Consider the following 18,729-nt stretch of genomic DNA (forward strand, 5'->3'; position numbering starts at 1 on the left):
TTAAAGTATTGGAAAAATACATTAAATTTATTCTTAAATGCAAAGGTGGCCTTTCTAAGCAAGGCAAAAATCTCAGAAGCCGTAAAGACTTAAGTTTAACTACATAAATAAAACTTAGCAAAATATTATTAAACATGACAATGGACCAATTTTCTTAGCTTACAAAAAACTCATACAAATCAATAAAACACATATCACCTAATAGAAAACAGAACATGACTACACATTTCACAGGAAATCTCAGTAATCAATAAACAGGAAAATGTGTTCCATCTCCTTCATTAAAATATATTAGACCTTCATTAAAATGCATTAGAACTTCATTAAAATGCAAGATACCATTTATTCACTTTCACGTGATCAGAATTCAAAAGTTTAGTACCCAGTATTGGCATGGTTTGGTAAATAATCATTCTCATACATTATATGTGGAAGCATACTGGGTAAAGATTTCTAGAGGACAATTTGGCAGTAACTACTGAACTGAAAATAAAAAATGCCCTCTGATCCAGCAACTCTATTGCTAGGAACCCTGTAGAATATAAATTCATTATATGTACAAGTATATTCACCACAATGTGATTTAATAAAATATTGGAAACAACCTAAAGAGCCTATCAATGTTTAAACATTTGTAATACATTCAAACATTAGAATACCACACAGCCACTAAAAATAATGAAGTATTTCTATATATACTGATACAGAAAGATCTCATAACACACAGGTAGCAAAAAAAAAAAAAAAGCAAGGTACAGAAGAGTATATATAGTCTGATTCCATTAATGTGAAATTTTTTAAACTACAAATTTGCTGATAAAAAATAAAAAATTGTTTTCCTGTGAGAACATATGAGACACTTGAAACTGGTTACTTTTGGAGAGAAGTATTAGGGTAAGAGGGAAGGGGCCAAGATTTTATATCTTTCTGTACCATCAGATCTTTTTGCCATGTGCATATATTCTCTTTCTTGCCCCTACTCCCCTTTCTAAGAACACTTGATTAGCAGGTTATTTTGAGATATTCCTAGGTAGGTTTGAATACCGGTGGTGTTATTTTTCAAAATACTGTAGATAAGTGCCAACTTTTGCAATTTAGAACTTCCCCTTGGATTTTCATTAAACTTTATATTTGCTCCCTTGATGCTTTAATCATAACAATTTCCTATTAAGTATAAAGTGACATTTTTAATGGGAGTTTGACTTTATAACAAATTTGTGATGGAATCATTAGACATTGCTGCTCAAGAACCCATTTTTACACCCCAAAGGGCATTTGATGATTTATAAACATCATCAAGATTATATATTCTATTTTGACTATTAAAAACATAAAACTGCAGTAAGATTTTACATGTACAATTAAATTATCCATTGAATTTAGTAAAACAGCATCACAGTAGAAAAATACAGTCATAAAATTAGCTCTTACATTTTTCTGGGGACAGAAAAGTAGAAGAAACGAGATTAAAAGTCCAAAAAAAAAAAAAAAACCCAAAAAACACTACCAAAAACAGGGTGAGACAATCATTCATTTATTGGACAGGGCAAGGTCATTTAAAGATTGGAAACATATCCCAAAAACATGTGTTAAGTTTGGTGTTACAGGCATTGATGCTCACAACAAACATTACTCAATACTTCATGTAAACAGGCCACATACAACCAGGAAGATGCTGTCAAGCCACTGAGAAGCCACAATGCTTAGAAAACAATCATTAGGGAGTTACAGAGAATAATCGTCTCCAATTCATTGATATGCATATTCTGCGGCTGCACAGTATTTGGCTGGTTCCCTGGTTATTGAGTCGTTCTGTATTTTAAAGAGCCTTGATTGGTACACACTTCTGAATATCACTGACATCAGTCAAATAAAAGCTTAACTAACTGACATCATATTTTTGAACTACCCTAGGCAATAACTGACTGTCTCATAGTACTGTAAATAAAATTCTGTACTTAGTACATTTAGCAGTGTTACAACGCATCCAAATCACCTTTAAGTCCTATGGTATATACTTGAAGAGACAGCAGAAACTCACTGGAGTAAATGAAAAAAGAAATTTGGGGAGCTCACCTGGCCTGAGGTATACAAGCCGCTAGCAAAGATAGACACACCTGAAAAACACTTTGTCAATTATTTGCCAAGTCATTTGGCCTGACTTTTAGCAGGACTCTTCCCGACTGAGGAGGCAAAGATTTCAACATCCATTCTAGAGACTAGCCACAGTATTTTAAGTAGTAATACATCATAAATGCTTGGTTATGAGGAAAAACTATTCGGTGTAAGATTCACGGAGAAAAACCCGTTAGGTATCTGGCCCTCCTGCCTGAAATCTATTGATTTTACCAACCACTCCCTTTCACAGCAGTAAGAGTTCTCAAGATGAGAAGAATTTTCTCACTCCAAATAGAAAACGACATTTGGGAATCCAGTCCCAAAAGACCAAATATTGTAGAATTCCATTTATATGAAACGATCAGAATAGGCAAATCTACAGAGAGAGATATAGATTAGTGGTCGCCAGGGGCTGGGGGTGGGTGGACACTGGGAGAAAATGAGAGGTGACTGCTCAAGGGTACAGGGTTTCTTTTTGGGGTAACAAAATGTTCTAAAATTGACTGTGGTCACAGTTACACCACTTTGTGAATACACTAAAAACCAATGAATTGTACCCTTAAAATGGGTGAATTGTAAGGTATGTGAATTATATCTCAATAATGTTACAAACACATTAAGAAAGGAAGACATACCTCAAAGAGAAGGAAATAAGAGGCTCTTCCAAACCAAATCATACTAGAAGAAAACAGTAGCCAAGTCTGATGGAAGGAGCTTGTTTCTTGCATGCTATTTTATCATCATCACTTTAACCCCTGACTTCACATTTTTAATTCATTTCTAAATTATTTTAGGTTATCAGCAGATTTCTAACTTTGTTCTCATTAGAGAGCAGAGTCAGTGTTCCACAGACAAACTGGGTTGGCGTTAACAAACCAAAACTAAACAACAGCAATAAAAACCCAATGAAAAAATAATCTCGTGCTTTGGGGCTATGTGTTACCACTCAGAAGAGAAGAGCTGATGTTCATTTCTAATGGAAAATAAAATGCCTACAAGTACAATGGCATCTTATGACTCGTGCCTAAAGCACATTTCCTTTTCAAACCTGCATACAGTTATTCCCTTTACACCTATACAATTCAACAAAAGCAATGTTTTTATACTTGTACAATCCAACAAAAGCAACGTTCTCTACAAAGAATGTTGAGCTTCCTACAGCTCTCTAGCTCAAAGAGCTAGCCAATTTCCTTAAAAGTAAAATTACTGTTTCTAAAAATATCAACTGTGTATCCTCATCCTCACTTTCAGCAACATACAGTGAAGATGGAAAACTTGAAGCCTCTATAAATCAGAAACTACAAAACGATTTCTTAAATGACCTGATTTTTCTAAAAACCTTAAAAACATTAGTTCCAAATATTGAGAATATATTTGGCCCTATTCCTTTGAACTCTGTCTTTAGATTAATGACGAGTTTCCTTTATTTCACTTATTCACTAGTTTAGTATGAAATAAACAAGAGTTTGAATCAGTTAAACTGGCTAATGACAATTTTCCTCAACGATTTTTCTTCTGCATAGGCAAGATAATGAAATCACAAAAGGTCTTCAACTAGTCTTCAACTATTCTTACACTATATAATCAATTAGGGAAATTTTTACAGACAAATTAAGAGAACACAAGTAGCTTTACAGCAAGTTGAGCTTGTTAAATATATTTGTTCTGACAAAGAATTTCTGACACAAAAATTGCTCACTGCACACAGAATCTCAGAGAAATGATGAAACAAGACAGCCGATGGTAGAAGGTATATGGGAGCAGGGTAGGGTGAAAAGTCACAAATAAATTAAAAACTGGCAAGTACTTCTGAAGCAGAGCCACTTTTTAGAGGACACAAGAAAAACTGTTAAATCACCATTTTGGTCTCATTAGGGAAGTCCATTTGTTAAGAATTGAAGACCATTTTACCATAATTCATGCTGCAAAATGCAGCAGTCACACAGTATTTCCAAAAGGATTCCAAAAACTGTAGTGCAAAAGAAATCTAAAAAAATAAATAATCACAAAAACCACCAACATTTTTCAAGGAAATGTGTTCAAAACAGTGGCTTTTACAAAAGATGTGGATTTGATTTAAAAGAAAAAAACATTCCTATATGAAATACCAAAGACTTATTTCACATATAACTTACACTGCATTAATGATTGGATTAACAGTATATAAATGAGGGCCATGGTTTTTTCTAAAGTAGGTCTGAAAGATCAATATAAATACTAATGGGGGGCAGGGAGGAGTGTTTTATACCCCAAACTCCAATATTCCAGCTCTGTGTCCTGTCCTATTATTATAATTTGTAAAAATCTTAACGACGCAGCGATTCGAGTTTTCGTAACTTCAATGATGTGTTAGAGGACAATGCATCTTGGTTTGAAGAATTTGTTGTATCCGAAGGCCGGAAAAGTACTCGACCACGATGATTAAATACATAAAAGGATGGGTGATTCCTTAACGTATCAAATGTCCTTAAAAGAAAAAAAAGCATCAATTTTAGATAAACCTTTATAAAACCCTACTTGAAAATAAGTAGGCTTCTAATGAATTATCAATTTACTATGGGTTATATTTTTTAACAACTATTAACACATGAAATCAGACTGTAAATAATAATCATACTGTATCTCTTTTCCTATATAAAGAAAATAAGAAACCTGAAAAAGCAGCATAAAGCTCTCAAATTTCTTCTTTTTTAAAAAAATAGAGATAGGGTCTCATTCTGTTGCCCAGGCTGGAGTGCAATAGCGCAATCATAGCTCACTGCAGCCTCAAACTCCTGGACTCAAGCGACCCTCTCATCTCAGCCCCCCCAAGTGCTGGCACTACAGCTGCACACCACCACACATGGCTATTTTTTTTTTTTGAGACGGAGTCTCGCTCTGTCGCTCAGGCTGGAGTGCAGTGGCCGGATCTCAGCTCACTGCAAGCTCCGCCTCCCGGGTTCACGCCATTCTCCTGCCTCAGCCTCCCGAGTAGCTGGGACTACAGGCGCCCGCCACCTCGCCCGGCTAGTTTTTTGTAGTTTTTTAGTAGAGACGGGGTTTCACCGTGTTAGCCAGGATGGTCTCGATCTCCTGACCTCGTGATCCGCCCGTCTCGGCCTCCCAAAGTGCTGGCTTGAGCCACCGCGCCCGGCATGGCTATTTTTTTATTATTATTTTTTGTAGAGACAGGGTCTCCCAATGTTGCCCAGGTGGTCTCAGACTCCTGGGCTCAAGCAATTCTCCCACCTCAGCCTCTCAAAGAGCTGAGATTACAGGTGTGAGCCACCATGCCCGGCTTCTAATACATTTTTTAAATTCAGCCATTCCTTCCAGAATGCCTATGAATAACAACACAAATACTAGCTCAACTATTAATCTCCCCTGTAAATCTAACAGTAACCCATGCCGAACAGTCTTTTTAAAAAAGCAGCACATAGATTACAGCTTTGATTATTCTCATTTGGCCCTCATTATTCAAGCCATATGATCGTTTCACAGATCTGTTTTCCAAGAATCTTTCAAGTACAACAAAAAATTCCTTTTGGCCCTCTGTACCTACTATTGTCCAAACACATATTTTTTCCACCACCTACTTAATGACATTGTTTTACTTCTTTCTTTCCTGGCCCCTTGCCTGTGATTCTTGGTAGACTCTTTGTAAGAGCAAGCAGTGATGACAGTAAAGTATCCTTTCTACTCTTCCAGGGAGAGACATGTCGTCTAAAAGAGTTCAAATACTTTGGTCTGCGGCCTTTACGGTTTTTGTTTTTCAACATTATTTTCCTGGAAAGGATAGGAGAACTCTTCCTTTGATAAGAACTCAAATCTCAAGTCAGCCCACCTAAACATCCAAGCATACCCCCATACAAAAAAGGAGGCCTGATATGTAACTCCTTAAAATGTACATATTGGGCGGGGCACGGTGGCTCACACCTGTAATGCCAGAACTTTGGGAACCCAAGGCAGGTGGATCACTTGAGGTCAGGAGTTCGAGACCATCCTGGCCAACATGGTGAAACCCCGTCTCTACTAAAAATACAAAAATTAGTCGGGTGTGGTGGTAGGTGCCTGTAATCCCAGCTACTCAGCAGGCGGAGGCAGGAGAATCACTTGAACTTAGGAGGCAGAGGTTGCAGTGAGCCAAGATCATGCCACTGCACTCCAGCCTGGTTGATAGAGACTCTGTCCCCATAAATAAATAAAAATAAATAATAAAATGTACATAATGAACTAAAAGTAAAAGGGGGATATGACTTTCCTCTAACACATAAATGTTTACTGTGACTCCTTCTAAGAAAATATTGTAAAGGGGTATCATGTCCAGGATCAAGGAGGTGAGTAAAGTCCAGAGATAGAATCGAACAAACCTAAAGGGTGATTTTAGGAAAGTAAAGATATGAAAAATAAAAGCAAACACCGTTCATGAAAATAGCTTAGAAGTATTCCAGGAGAAAAAAAGGAAAGCAGAATAACAAATATACTTTTAATCCAGTAGTAGAAAAGGGCCTGGAAGCAGAGCTTATCTCACAGACTAGGTTCAAGTGAGAGAGGAAACCGAAAACCACTTATTCTCCCAAAGACTAAGCTGAGACAAGAGGATAGAAAGAGGATGGTAGGAAGAGAGGGATGGAAGGAGAGAGGAAGGGAGGGGGGAAGGAAGGGAGGGGGGGAAAGAAGGGAGGGGGGAAGGAAGGGAGGAAGGTTAAAAATTCTGAGGCATTATTTTTCTATATATTTTCATCCATCTGTCCATACAACCAACCAATAATTTTAAGCAACGTATTTTTTTGATTCTACTGTGAATAATATGGCATTCATCTTCCATTTTTCTTACAGTATCAAATACCGCCTCAATGTTTTTACCTCATTATTCACACAAACTACATAATCAAAATGTAGAAACAAAACCAACTTTTATGTACCAGAAAACGTACTTTTAAAAATTATGTGAATACAGCAAACCTCTATGAAATGCGATGCCTATGAAAAGAGAAAGACTTACTTATTTTTCAGTTCTGAAGTGGCATCCATGTCTTTAAATTCCCCTGCAATATGAACTATACCATAACAGGTAACCGCAAAGGCCAGAAGTGTCTGAAGCACTATCTGTGAGTATAAAGATTGAGATTACTAAATAACACAAACATTATTATACATTTACAATTTCCTCTCTACCTCTTTATCGCCTCTAACAGGTAGTCCTCTCAGGGCCACCATCAGGGAGACAATGCTCACTTGAAATGATTGGGATTCAGATGCAATACAATCTATAAATTCTGTGGCTTGGCTGCAAAAATACCTCTGATGCTTCAATAAATAAATCTAGTGACATGTTCAAATAAGCAAAATCACTGAGTACTGAATGGTACTGAGCCACTTAGAACTCAATGATCAAATATTACCTGCTTCCAAGAGCAACTAAGAATTTTTAAGGTATTATTGTTTTTGTTTTTCGCTTTTTGTTTTTGAGACGGAGTTTCCCTCTTGTTATCCAGGCTGGAGTGCAATGATGCTATCTCGGCTCACTGCAAACTCCACCTCCCAGGTTCAAGCAATTCTACTGTCTCAGCCTCTTGAATAGATTACTGGCATGCGCCACCATGCCCGGCTAATTTTGTATTTTTAGTAGAGACGGGGTTTCTCCATGTTGGTCAGGCTGGTCTTGAACTCCCGACCTCAGATGATCTGCTCGCCACGGCTTCCCAAAGTGCTGGGATTACAGGCGTGAGCCACCATGCCCAGCCAGTATTATTGTTACATATCATAGAGTGCAGAAAGCGTATGTACACAGTATAAAGCAATTAAAAGAACATGTACCCACCACCCAGTTTAAGACATAGATCATTCCTAGTACCTTTCAAATCCCACATGTCCCTCTCAGATGATATCCTTTACCTTCCCTCTCAAAGTTAACTATTGTCCTGAATTGTATATTACTCAGTTTCTTGCTTTTCTTGATAATTTTACCAGCTATTAAATATATATGAATCTCTAAAACATATATGCCTTACTTTTGCCCATACTGAACTTTATTTAAATGGACTCAAATGTATTCTTTTGTGTCTAGCTTTCCTCGGTCAACATTACGTCATTGTGTGTGTGTGTGTGTGTGTGTGTGTGTGTGTGTGTGTGTGTGTGTTTTATTTTTCTTTTTCTGAGATGGAATCTTGCTCTGTCACCCAGGCTGTAGTGCAGTGGTGCAATCTCAGCTCACTGCAACCTCGGCCTCCCAGGTTCAAGCGATTCTCATGCCTCAGCCCCCCAAGTAGCTAGGATTACAGGTGCCCGCCACTGCACCCGGCCAATTTTTGCATTTTTAGTAGAGATGGGGTTTCACCATGTTGGCCAGGCTGGTTTCAAACTCTGACCTCAGGTGATCCGCCCGTCTCAGCCTCCCAAATTGCTGGGATTACACGCATGAGCCCCCGCGCTTGGCCAGTTTTCGCTGTGCTTTGTATTTCATGATATGAAAAATACCACCATTTATCCATTCTGCTGTTGCTGTTGGATATGTGGGTTGTTTCCTGTTACTTTCACAATCAACATGAATATTCATATGCATGTCTCTCAGTTCACACATGGAAATACTGAGTGTAGAGTATGCACACGTTCAATTTTATTGGGTAATACCAACTGCTTTCCAAAGAGGTTGAGCAAGCAAAAGCGTGGAATGTTTTAACCAACATGGGATTACAGGCATGTTCAGATTATAGAAAAAAGTTATTTAAAATAGACATAAATGTGTGTGTGTGTATCCACCACAAAAAAAAAAAAAAAAAAAAAAAAGCCGGGCGCGGTGGCTCAAGCCTGTAATCCCAGCACTTTGGGAGGCCGAGACGGGCGGATCACGAGGTCAGGAGATCGAGACCATCCTGGCTAATATGGTGAAACCCCGTCTCTACTAAAAATACAAAAAACTAGCCGGGCGAGGTGGTGGGCGCCTGTAGTCCCAGCTACTCGGGAGGCTGAGGCAGGAGAATGGCGTAAACCCGGGAGGCGGAGCTTGCAGTGAGCTGAGATCCGGCCACTGCACTCCAGCCTGGGCGACAAAGCGAGACTCCGTCTCAAAAAAAAAAAAAAAAAAAAAAAAAAAAAAAAAAAAAAAAAGGTGATAGGAGGAGTTAATAGCCTCATCAATCATATCTTTAATTACAGACAAAGTCAAAATTAGCCACAATCTATTTTCCTGTTTAAATTAAAATCTAACATCATATACGATACCAATTTACATTCCCACCACCAGTCTACTAAGAACACTTGGCTTTTGTTTTTGTTTTTGAGATGGAGTCTCACTCTGTCGCCCAGGTTGGAGTGCAGTGGCATGATCTTGGCTCACTGCAACCTCTGCCTCCCGGGTTCAAATGATACTCCTGCCTCAGTCTCCTGAGTATCTGGGATTACAGGCACCCACCACCACACCCAGCTAATTTTTTGTGTTTTTAGTAGAGACGGGGTTTCACCGTGTTAGCCAGGATGGCCTTGATCTCCTAACCTCGTGATCTGCCTGCCTCGGCCTCCCAAAGTGCTGGGATTACAGGCGTGAGCCACCATGCCTGGCCAGAAGGCTTGTTTTTTTTTTGTTTTTTTTTTTTTTGAGACGGAGTCTCGCTGTGTCTCCCAGGCTGGAGTGCAGTGGTGTGATCTCGGCTCACTGCAAGCTCCGCCTCCCGGGTTCACGCCATTCTCCCGCCTCAGCCTCCCAAGTAGCTGAGACTACAGGCGCCCGCCACCACGCCCGGCTAGTTTTTTTTTGTATTTTTAGTAGAGACGGGGTTTCACCATGTTAGCCAGGATAGTCTCGATCTCCTGACCTCGTGATCCACCCGCCTCGGCCTCCCAAAGTGCTGGGATTACAGGCTTGAGCCATCGCGCCCGGCCCAGAAGGCTTGTTTTATACAATGCAGTCACAGGCACTTTTAACGAGAATCTACATGATCTGTCATGAAAATAAGACTGAAGTTGTAATGTAATAAAAAAGTTAATTATAAAACTATGCATATATACACATGTATAACTGTTTAAAGAAAAAATAATATGTGTTTGGATTAGGTAAAACTACACATACATAATGTTTGTGTATAGGAACAAGACTGAACTACTGCTATACTCCAAACTGTTGGGAGTAGAAGTGGAACTGCCAAGGAATGGGGTCAGTTTTTCTGTTGTTGGGTGTTCTGATAATAGTGTAGGGTCAGTTTTAGTTTTTACTGTTTGACTCTGTTACAAAGAACTTACTACTTGTGTAATTTCAAGTCTAGTAAAGATAAAAATTGTGAGTGATGCTGGAATACTTACCATTTTAGTTTAAAAAACACTTTCCTGGCCGGGCGCTGTGGCTCACACCTGTAATCCCAGCACTTTGGGAGGCTGAGGGGGGGTGGATCACCTGAGGTCAGGAGTTCAAGACTAGCCTGGCCAACATGGAGAAACCCTGTCTCTACTAAAAATATAAAAAAATTAGCCGGGCATGGTGGTGGGTGCCTGTAATCCCAGCAACTTGGGAGGCTGAGGCAGGAGAATTGCTTGAACCTGGGAGGCAGAGGTTGCAATGAGCCCAGATCACGTCACTGCACTCCGGCCTGGGCAACAAGAGCAAAACACTGTCTCAAAAAAAGAAAAAAAAAAAAAAACCACTTTCATTTTACCACCTATGTATGTCCCTAAACAATGTATTGTTGGCTTTATTTCCTTTACATAAAAAAGAACTTTTCTAAGCAATAAAGCTAAATAATCAACTTTTTAAGTCCATCCCATACTATGGACAGAGCATCTTCTAGAAAGACTATTTTGACTACAGCTCTGGAAACCAAATAGAGAAAGCTTTCCAAATCTTTGAGCTTTGTGAGTGATGAAAAGTGGAGATCAGAGGCCGGGCGTGGTGGTTCATGCCTGTAATCCCAGCACTTTGGGAGGCCGAGGCAGGCAGATCGCAAGGTCAGGAGATCGAGACCATCCTGGCTAACACGGTGAAACCCCGTCTCTACTAAAAATACAAAAAATTAGCCAGGCACAGTGGCGGGCGCCTGTAGTCCCAGCTACTCAGGAGGCTGTGGCAGGAAAATGGCGTGAACCTGGGAGGTAGAGTGTGCAGTGAGCCAAGATCACACCACTGCACTCCAGCCTGGGCAACAGAGTGAGACTCCATCTCAAAAAAAAAAAAAAAGTGGAGATCAGATGTTATTTCATGTCTGGAAAATTTTAAGAGTATAAAAACCAGTAAAAAAAATTATTATGAGCTATGTGGCTAATTTTAAACATACATGTAATGGAATATAAATGACCAACTTACGTCTATTGGCAGTGATTCATCTTCTTTTTCTGTTAATCGCATATAAGAACGATCTATAAACCAGAAGCATACCATTAAGGAAATTGTAGCTCATTTTTCTTTCTTAAAATGAAGCAAATCAATATACCAAAGAAGTGGCTAACTTATATGCTACATAAAGTAATGCTAATCCTGGATTCCTCAAAACCTTCTATCTTCTAAGGCAGTCAGCCTATCTTAGTCAACTATTTTATTTTCATCATGACCTGCTTTGTCACCTTATAAAATGGGTAAGAGTGACAAGTGAGCAAGTATGAGGCAGAAATACCTCAGTATAATTTTTCTTTCATTATTATAGAAATACTAGAAACTTCTAAAAACTGTTACACTAACTCGTCAAAGAAATCACAATTATTTAAAAAGTAAAGTCTACAGAAAATCTCAACTCTGAAATAGCACCACCACTGTATGGACAAAATAATACTGGTATGGAAATGGTTCTCCTGAGAGGATACGCCGGGGCAGTGGTGGAACAGGAATTCCATGAAATCAATTTCTGCCTCTACTAGTTAATTATAATTCTGCTGCTGCTGCCTTAACCTCAGGAGACAGCAAGGGATAAAAGAAAAGGATCAGGATTTGGAAACTGGTAAGCCTAAATCAGTGCCAGCTCTTCAATTTACTATAATTTCATTTAATTAAAGAAGCCCTCAGTGATCATAATACATATCTCAAGTTCAGAGTGTTAAAATGGGGGGTGTCTTAGAATCAAAGAAATACAGTATCTATTTTTTTTCATTACCTGAATTTCCACAACGGTAAAATGAGAATAATGTGAGGTGAGGATTAAACAAGATACAGTAAATGACTGGTGCCCTATTACAACAAAGTTCATTACAGCAAAGATGAGCATGCCGCAGCGCCACATTGTGCTATCTGCTGCCACAGTCTGACATGACACACTTAAGTCTTAAAGGTATATATTACTCTCTCCCTGAGCATTATATACAAAGAGGTCTCACTGCAGTGGCAAATCCACAAGGCATTCTCATCACCCAAAACATAAAATACAAAAATCTTAATTCTAGATGAACCTAGGGCAATCCCTATGTAATAGTACTTTGGACTAAATAAACTGTTTTTGAGTGCATGTGTATTGACTCTTAAAGAAGAATGTGTTTAGAGACATTTCTTTAGTTTTAACCTATAGGTCTGTCATGAAGACAAGTGTAAAAGAAACATCAAACCAATACCAAAAATCGATTTTGACTAAACTCCTATCTGGTTCAATTCCTAGCTAGCTTGCTAGTTTGCATGAAGCCTCGTCTGCTTCTAACACTACCTTTAACCAGGAATTTCCTCATCTGTAAAATGAAGGGGTTGGACTTCAGTAAACTCCAAGGGCACTTCTCGCCCTACAATCCTATAATTCTACAGTTAAAACTTACTGTAGAAAACGACACAGTACTCCAGTGCATCCTAATCTCCTCTAGGACAGTGTTTCTCAAACTAATGTGCATACAAATCACCTGGGGATCTTATTAAAACCCAGATTCTGATTGAACAGAATTCTGATTCTGTTAAAACCCAGATTCTGATTGAACAGCGTCTTCTAACTACCTGCCAGGTGATGCTCATGATGCTGGTCTGTTGATCACACTGTAAGCAGAAAGGATCTAGGATACTTTCCTTAACCTCCCAGTTCCCCCAAAATATGACTGTCCCTGCTTCCACGCATCCTTATATACTTTTAGCATATCACTTTACTGTAATTACTTCTCGATCCAGTTGCTTTCCTCTAGACTTTGAACTGGCTCAGGGCATCACTGTATCTCTAGCACCTAACCACAGCGCAATTTCAACCAGCGACCCAAAACTGAATTTCATAACGCAGTATAGCACAAATCTTTTGCCCAAGGTCACAGAGATGTAGCGGTAATGCAAGTTTTTAACAACCAGCCCTTTAGACTCCCAGTCCAGTGCTCTTTCTCCTGTACCACAGTGCCTCCCTGAGGCAATCGGTCACTTAACTACTCAGTCTCTGCCTGGACAGCCCAAGAGTGCCCAAGATGTTGTCCATTTGGTTGTCGTGGGATCATGAGCATCCAAAGTTTTCAATCTCACAACTGTGCCTGATCTGCCCCATGCTGGATCTGACATCACTTGTCCTGGATTCCTGGAGACTCCTATTCTGAATCCTCTCCCAGACACCTCCTTCCAACCTTCCTCCAATTTCAGATGCCACACTATCTTCAAATTCAAACTCCGAACCTTCCACTGGGAACTCCTGCACTGATTTTCTTAGTCACACCAAACTGTAAGGTCTCAAAGGACCATTAATCGGACACTCGGTCCGATGGTCCCTTAGAAGTGCGCCCACACACCGCCCCTAGGGTTTCACACCGAAGCGGTCCCCGTGCCCCAGGCACTTACGCTGCGCCGCGGAAAAGGCGGCGTGGGCTAGGGCAAAGAGACCGATGCCCACCAGCCCCTTCCACAGCGACGGCGCCATGATGCCGAAGGAGCAGCAGCCCAGCAAAAGAAGAGAAGGGCGGCGGAGCTGTTTCTTCTTCCACCGGCGGGTGTCCGCGCGCCGCAGAAAGATGACGTCACTGAAGTCCTGAGCGCGAAGTGTCTCAGTGGTGGAAAAGGCAGAGGGCCGTGAGAAAACGGAAACAGGAATGCCGGGAAGAAGGAGAAAGCTACACGGAAAAAGGTCCGCGAGAACCCACGAACCTGCGCTATGGAGGCCCTCTCTGGGAGGGGCGGAGCTCAATGGAGTCGTAAACGAAGAGGCAAAAGCCGGAGCAATGGGGAAGCGAAGAGGAAGGGCGCCGGCAAATAAGCGCGGGCCGCGAGAGGGGGGCGGGGCTAGTGGCGAGAATAGGGTGGGGCGAGAGACCGGGGCCTGCGTAGAGAACGGGTGGGGGCGAGGAGCGGGGTGGGGCAGACGGGCGGGGCCTGCGGGAGGGTGGGTGTAGCCGGGGGGCGGGGCCAGTGGGTGGGTGGGGGTAGCCAAGTGGCGAGGCCTGCGGGGAGGATGGGTGGGGCCGGGGGGCGGGGGAGGGGGATGGGCCGAGGGCGGGGCCTACGGGAGGATGGGTGGGCGGAGGGGCGGGGAGTAGCTGGGGCGGACTGGGGCAGGAGGTAGGGGTCAAAGGGGCGGGGAGGAGGTGGGGCCGAGGGGCGGGGAGGAGGTGGGGCCGAGGGGCGGGGCTGGGGGCGTTGGGGAAAGGCGGTAGGTGCTGGATACAGACCCCGGACAGTTGTGTTTTGTGGGTTGGTTGGTTTTGGGTTTTCTTCAAACTGTGCCTTTTGTTTTCTGTAGGCCTTTCCTGTGCTTCAACTCTCTGGGAACTGGCACTGCGGAAGGAGGCAAGGGTGTTAAAACGAGGAGGCAGTGTCAAGGACAAAATCCCAGGATTTAGAGCCCCAAACACTTGGCCCGCAGGAAGTGCTCAGTAAACCCTTTTAAGGTCCTGGAGGAAGATTCGCGCAAAAAAGAGGTGTAGCTTGGGGGGAGTGTTTTGTCATGAAAAGAACCAGCTTACATTAAGGAAGAAATGAAAGAGGAAATTTTAAAATGCTAATAATGCGGTCTTCTTGTCTCTAACTCTGATCCGGGTAAAATGTATACTCCTCTATCCATTTTTCTTTGTCTTCATCTCCTAAAATGTAGACATTTAATAGTGAGCTTCTCCCCTTGACCTCATCACTCTGCTGTCCCCTGGCGAGTTCACCCATTCATTCCCACCGCTTCAGCCAGCAAAGGTATTACAGTGATTCCAAAACGACATCTCTATCACAAATATCTCTCCTTAGCTCCAGGGCTGCATTTCTGACTACCTGCTAGGCATTTATTTCCTGTAGCACTTCAAACGTAATATGGCCAAAATGGAATTCATCTTTTTTTTCCAAATTCTGCACCAGTTCCTCCAGTGACCCCTGACTGAGTGGCAAAGCTTTGTAAACTGCATATCACAAGGTAAACACAAAGTATGATCACCATTCTTTTCCTTTAACCCAATCAGAGTTCTACGTTTTAGTTGCATCAATTTGCTTTTGCTCAAAGATGCCTCCAATCCTGATCACCCCTTTTAAATGTGCAAAATTCCTATTCCTGATCCCCTTATTCTGTTCTACCTTTTATATCACTTTCTAACACTATACTATATAATTTACCTGTTTATTATGTTCGTTGTGTTACTGTTTACTGCCTGTCTTTCTCCACTGGAATGTAAGCTCTGAGAGGACAGAGATTTCTCTGTACCTAAAACTTTGACTGTCATATGGTAAGCATTCAATAAATGCTTGTTGAATGACAAATGAATGAATTGTGGAAAAGAAGTGGGAGAGTATCCCTATTTGAAAGGATCTCTACAGAGAGTCCTTCCAATCTTTTGAATTGGGCTCAAAAATCCCTATAGACTTGCATGTACTCTCGCATTTTGACAACCTTTTGATGGTAAACATTTTCTGATATGCTTGAGCTTCCTCAAAGCCAGAGAAAACAAATAAGACATCTCATTAGCTGGGCATAGTAGCACATGCTTGTAGTCCTAGCTACTTGGGAAGCTAAGGAAGGAGGATTGTTTGATCCCAGGAGTTCAAGGCTGCAGTGAGCCGTGATTATGCCACTGCACTACAGCCTGAGTGACAGAGCGAGACGCTTTCTCTAACCAAAAAAAAAAAAAAAAGTAGAAGAAGAAGACATCTAAGATGAATCATATTTACTCAACTTTACTTATATAATTTTTGTGCAGGATCTCATTTTCCAAACCTTTAGTCATGGTCATTATTCTTTTCTGGGCCCTCTCCAATTTCTTCACCTCTAAGACAAAATTTTACACAATACTTGATCGATATCAAGTGCAGTATAATGCATTCCTTACAAATGTAGTTCTATTTATAAACTTCACAATCAGGAAGAACCAGGAGATAATCTCTCTATAGTTGACAGGAAAGTGCTTCCTTCTCTGCCCGTGGGAGGTAGTAAGATAGAAAAGATAGTTGACCAAAAAACTCTTACAGCTTTGTTTTAGCTAAGATAATAGTCAAATTGAAATTAGCCTTTTCAGATCCCCTATAAAATTACCCCTTCTTCAAGACCAGCCTGGCCAACATGGTGAAACCCCATCTCTATTAAAAATACAAAAAAGTTAGCCAGGCGTGGTGGTGGGCGCCTGTAATTCCAACTACTCAGGAGGCTGAGGCAGGAGAATCACTTGAACCCACGAGGCGGAGGTTGCAGTGAGCCAAGATCGCACCATTGCACTCCAGCCTGGGCAACAAGAGAGAAACTCCACCTCAAAAAAAAAAAAAAAAAAAGAAAGAAAAGAAAAAAGAAAAAGAAAAAAGAAAAAACCATTTTAATATCAATTTATCTGAAGCAGAAAATGATTAAGAGTTTTCTTGTAAGACCTGAGCTATGGTTCTTTTCCTTTAAAAAGATGAGGTTATAGGAAAAAGGAAATTCAATAATGAATCTGGTATTTGTATAAACCACCGATGCCTTATCCTAGTCTTCGGGGAGGTCACCCATGTCCAGATATTGAGTTTTGTTTTCTCTATTGCCCTGTTAAGATGCATTTCTCACGCTCTTCTTTTTTACCTGTTTACCCATATATTGAGTGCAAGAGAAACTAGCCTTGTTTCACGTTTTCTAGTAATACATGGTTAAATTATGTTCAGGGAGTGAGGTTTTAATTGTCTTTTCTGTAGATTCCAACTTGAAGGGAAGCCAAGGTATTCATAGTCACAGTTACCAAGGACTCTATCACTGAAACAAGTATCTTGGGTTCACTCATACATGGTTCTTTAAGTTGCAGTTAATCCCAAAGGTGCAAGGTACAGCTAGTGGTAGCACTATTGTCATGAGCTTTTAGAACAAAAGTCAAACCTCATGAGAAAGTGCATTTAAATTCCTAAGTGACCCCAGAAGTGCTGTTTGTTTTTCCAAAGAAAGAACCATTTTCCATATGTACCTTGGATAAATGATGTGGATGTTATTAAAGATGGGGATAATGGTCTCTAAAGCGTTTCCTACTGAGATGTTATTTGTGAAGACTCATCATGTTTCCCAGGGTAGTTCACTGAATAGAGAAAGCACTGCTATCCCAGACTTGTCTTCAGGCTAATTGACTTTATTACATGCCACCCAGCTCCACGAGTATCTTCACACACTACTTATCCACGTCTCCATTTTCCATGCAGATTCTCCCTCTCTCTGGCACACTCTGTCCTTTCCCACCTGGTTCAAAATTCCACTTTCCTTAGGAATATGCTCCTGGCTATTATAGATATTTATGATGTATATATCTATTGTAGGCACTAAACGTTTCTTCGAGCTATTTATATTTTGTACAACCTCTCTGGGTAACACATTCTAGAAGCTTACTACCTGCTGAGTAAACTAGTACTTTCAATACTGAAATCGCATCCTGTTTACTTTTTTCATCTTTACCAAAGTGGTATGAGCTCACTGTAAGAAATTCAAGCAATAAAAAAAGTATTTGTCTTGAAGCATTAAGTGGTACCTTGGTATTTTAAGTTTTGAATCTTAGTAAACAGTACTGTGGTTACATGATTCATATCTTTAAGTTTTGTTTATTTACTGGATGATTTATACTACAGTGGTTAAAAGCATATGCTCTGGAATCCTATTGGGTTTGAATCCTTGCTTTTCCTTTTCTACCTCTGAGAGATCGCAGAAGTTACTTAACTTCACCATGCCCCAGTTTTCTCATCTGTGAAGTGAGGATAATAATAGTGTTTACCTGCCTAGGTTGTTATCAGGATTGAGTGAGATGATACATACAAAGTGATTAGAATAGTCTTACACATAGTAAACACTAAATAAATGTTAGCCATTGTTGTTGTTGCTATTGACTCTTCTAGCTATTTTTCCAAGCTAAAGAGGTTCCTTACCTTTTTAGTCTTTCCTAAAACGTCAGTTGCTTCTCCCCTTTGACTATTTTAATTGCTCTTCTCTGGACCATTTCCAGATCTACTAATATTTCTCTTAGGGTTTCATTACCACATCTGCACAAAGTATCCTAGGTTACTTGTATGAGGTTAATATGATTATTCATTTCAAATAGCCTTCCTAGCTGGGCGCGGTGGCTCACGCTTGTAATCCCAGCACTTTGGGAGGCTGAGGCGGGCAGATCACTTGAGGTCAGGAGTTCAAGACCAGCCTAGCCAACATGGTGAAACCCCATCTCTACTAAAAATACAAAAATTAGCCAGGTGTGGTGGTGCATGCCTGTAATCCCAGCTACTTGGGAGGCTGAGGCAGGAGAATCACTTGAACCTGGGAGGTGGAGGTTGCAGTGAGCCAAGATCACACCACCGCACTCCAG

At 40.7% G+C, this 18,729-nt stretch overlaps 1 protein-coding gene across 1 annotated transcript; it reads right to left on the minus strand.

Moving 5' to 3' along the window:
- Nucleotides 1-1,518: 1,518 nt before the first annotated feature.
- On the minus strand, nt 1,519-13,960 carry MMGT1 (membrane magnesium transporter 1). The gene is made up of 4 exons (XM_005594674.5): nt 13,802-13,960; nt 11,390-11,442; nt 7,103-7,206; nt 1,519-4,584 (listed from the first exon to the last, which is right to left on the minus strand). Exons 1-4 carry the CDS (start codon nt 13,878-13,880, stop codon nt 4,425-4,427), a joined length of 396 nt encoding a protein of 131 aa, XP_005594731.1. The 5' UTR covers nt 13,881-13,960; the 3' UTR covers nt 1,519-4,424.
- Between the last annotated feature and the right edge of the window lie 4,769 nt (nt 13,961-18,729).

The sequence above is a fragment of the Macaca fascicularis genome, chromosome X (genome assembly GCF_037993035.2).
Source record: "Macaca fascicularis isolate 582-1 chromosome X, T2T-MFA8v1.1".
NCBI lineage: Eukaryota > Metazoa > Chordata > Mammalia > Primates > Cercopithecidae > Macaca > Macaca fascicularis.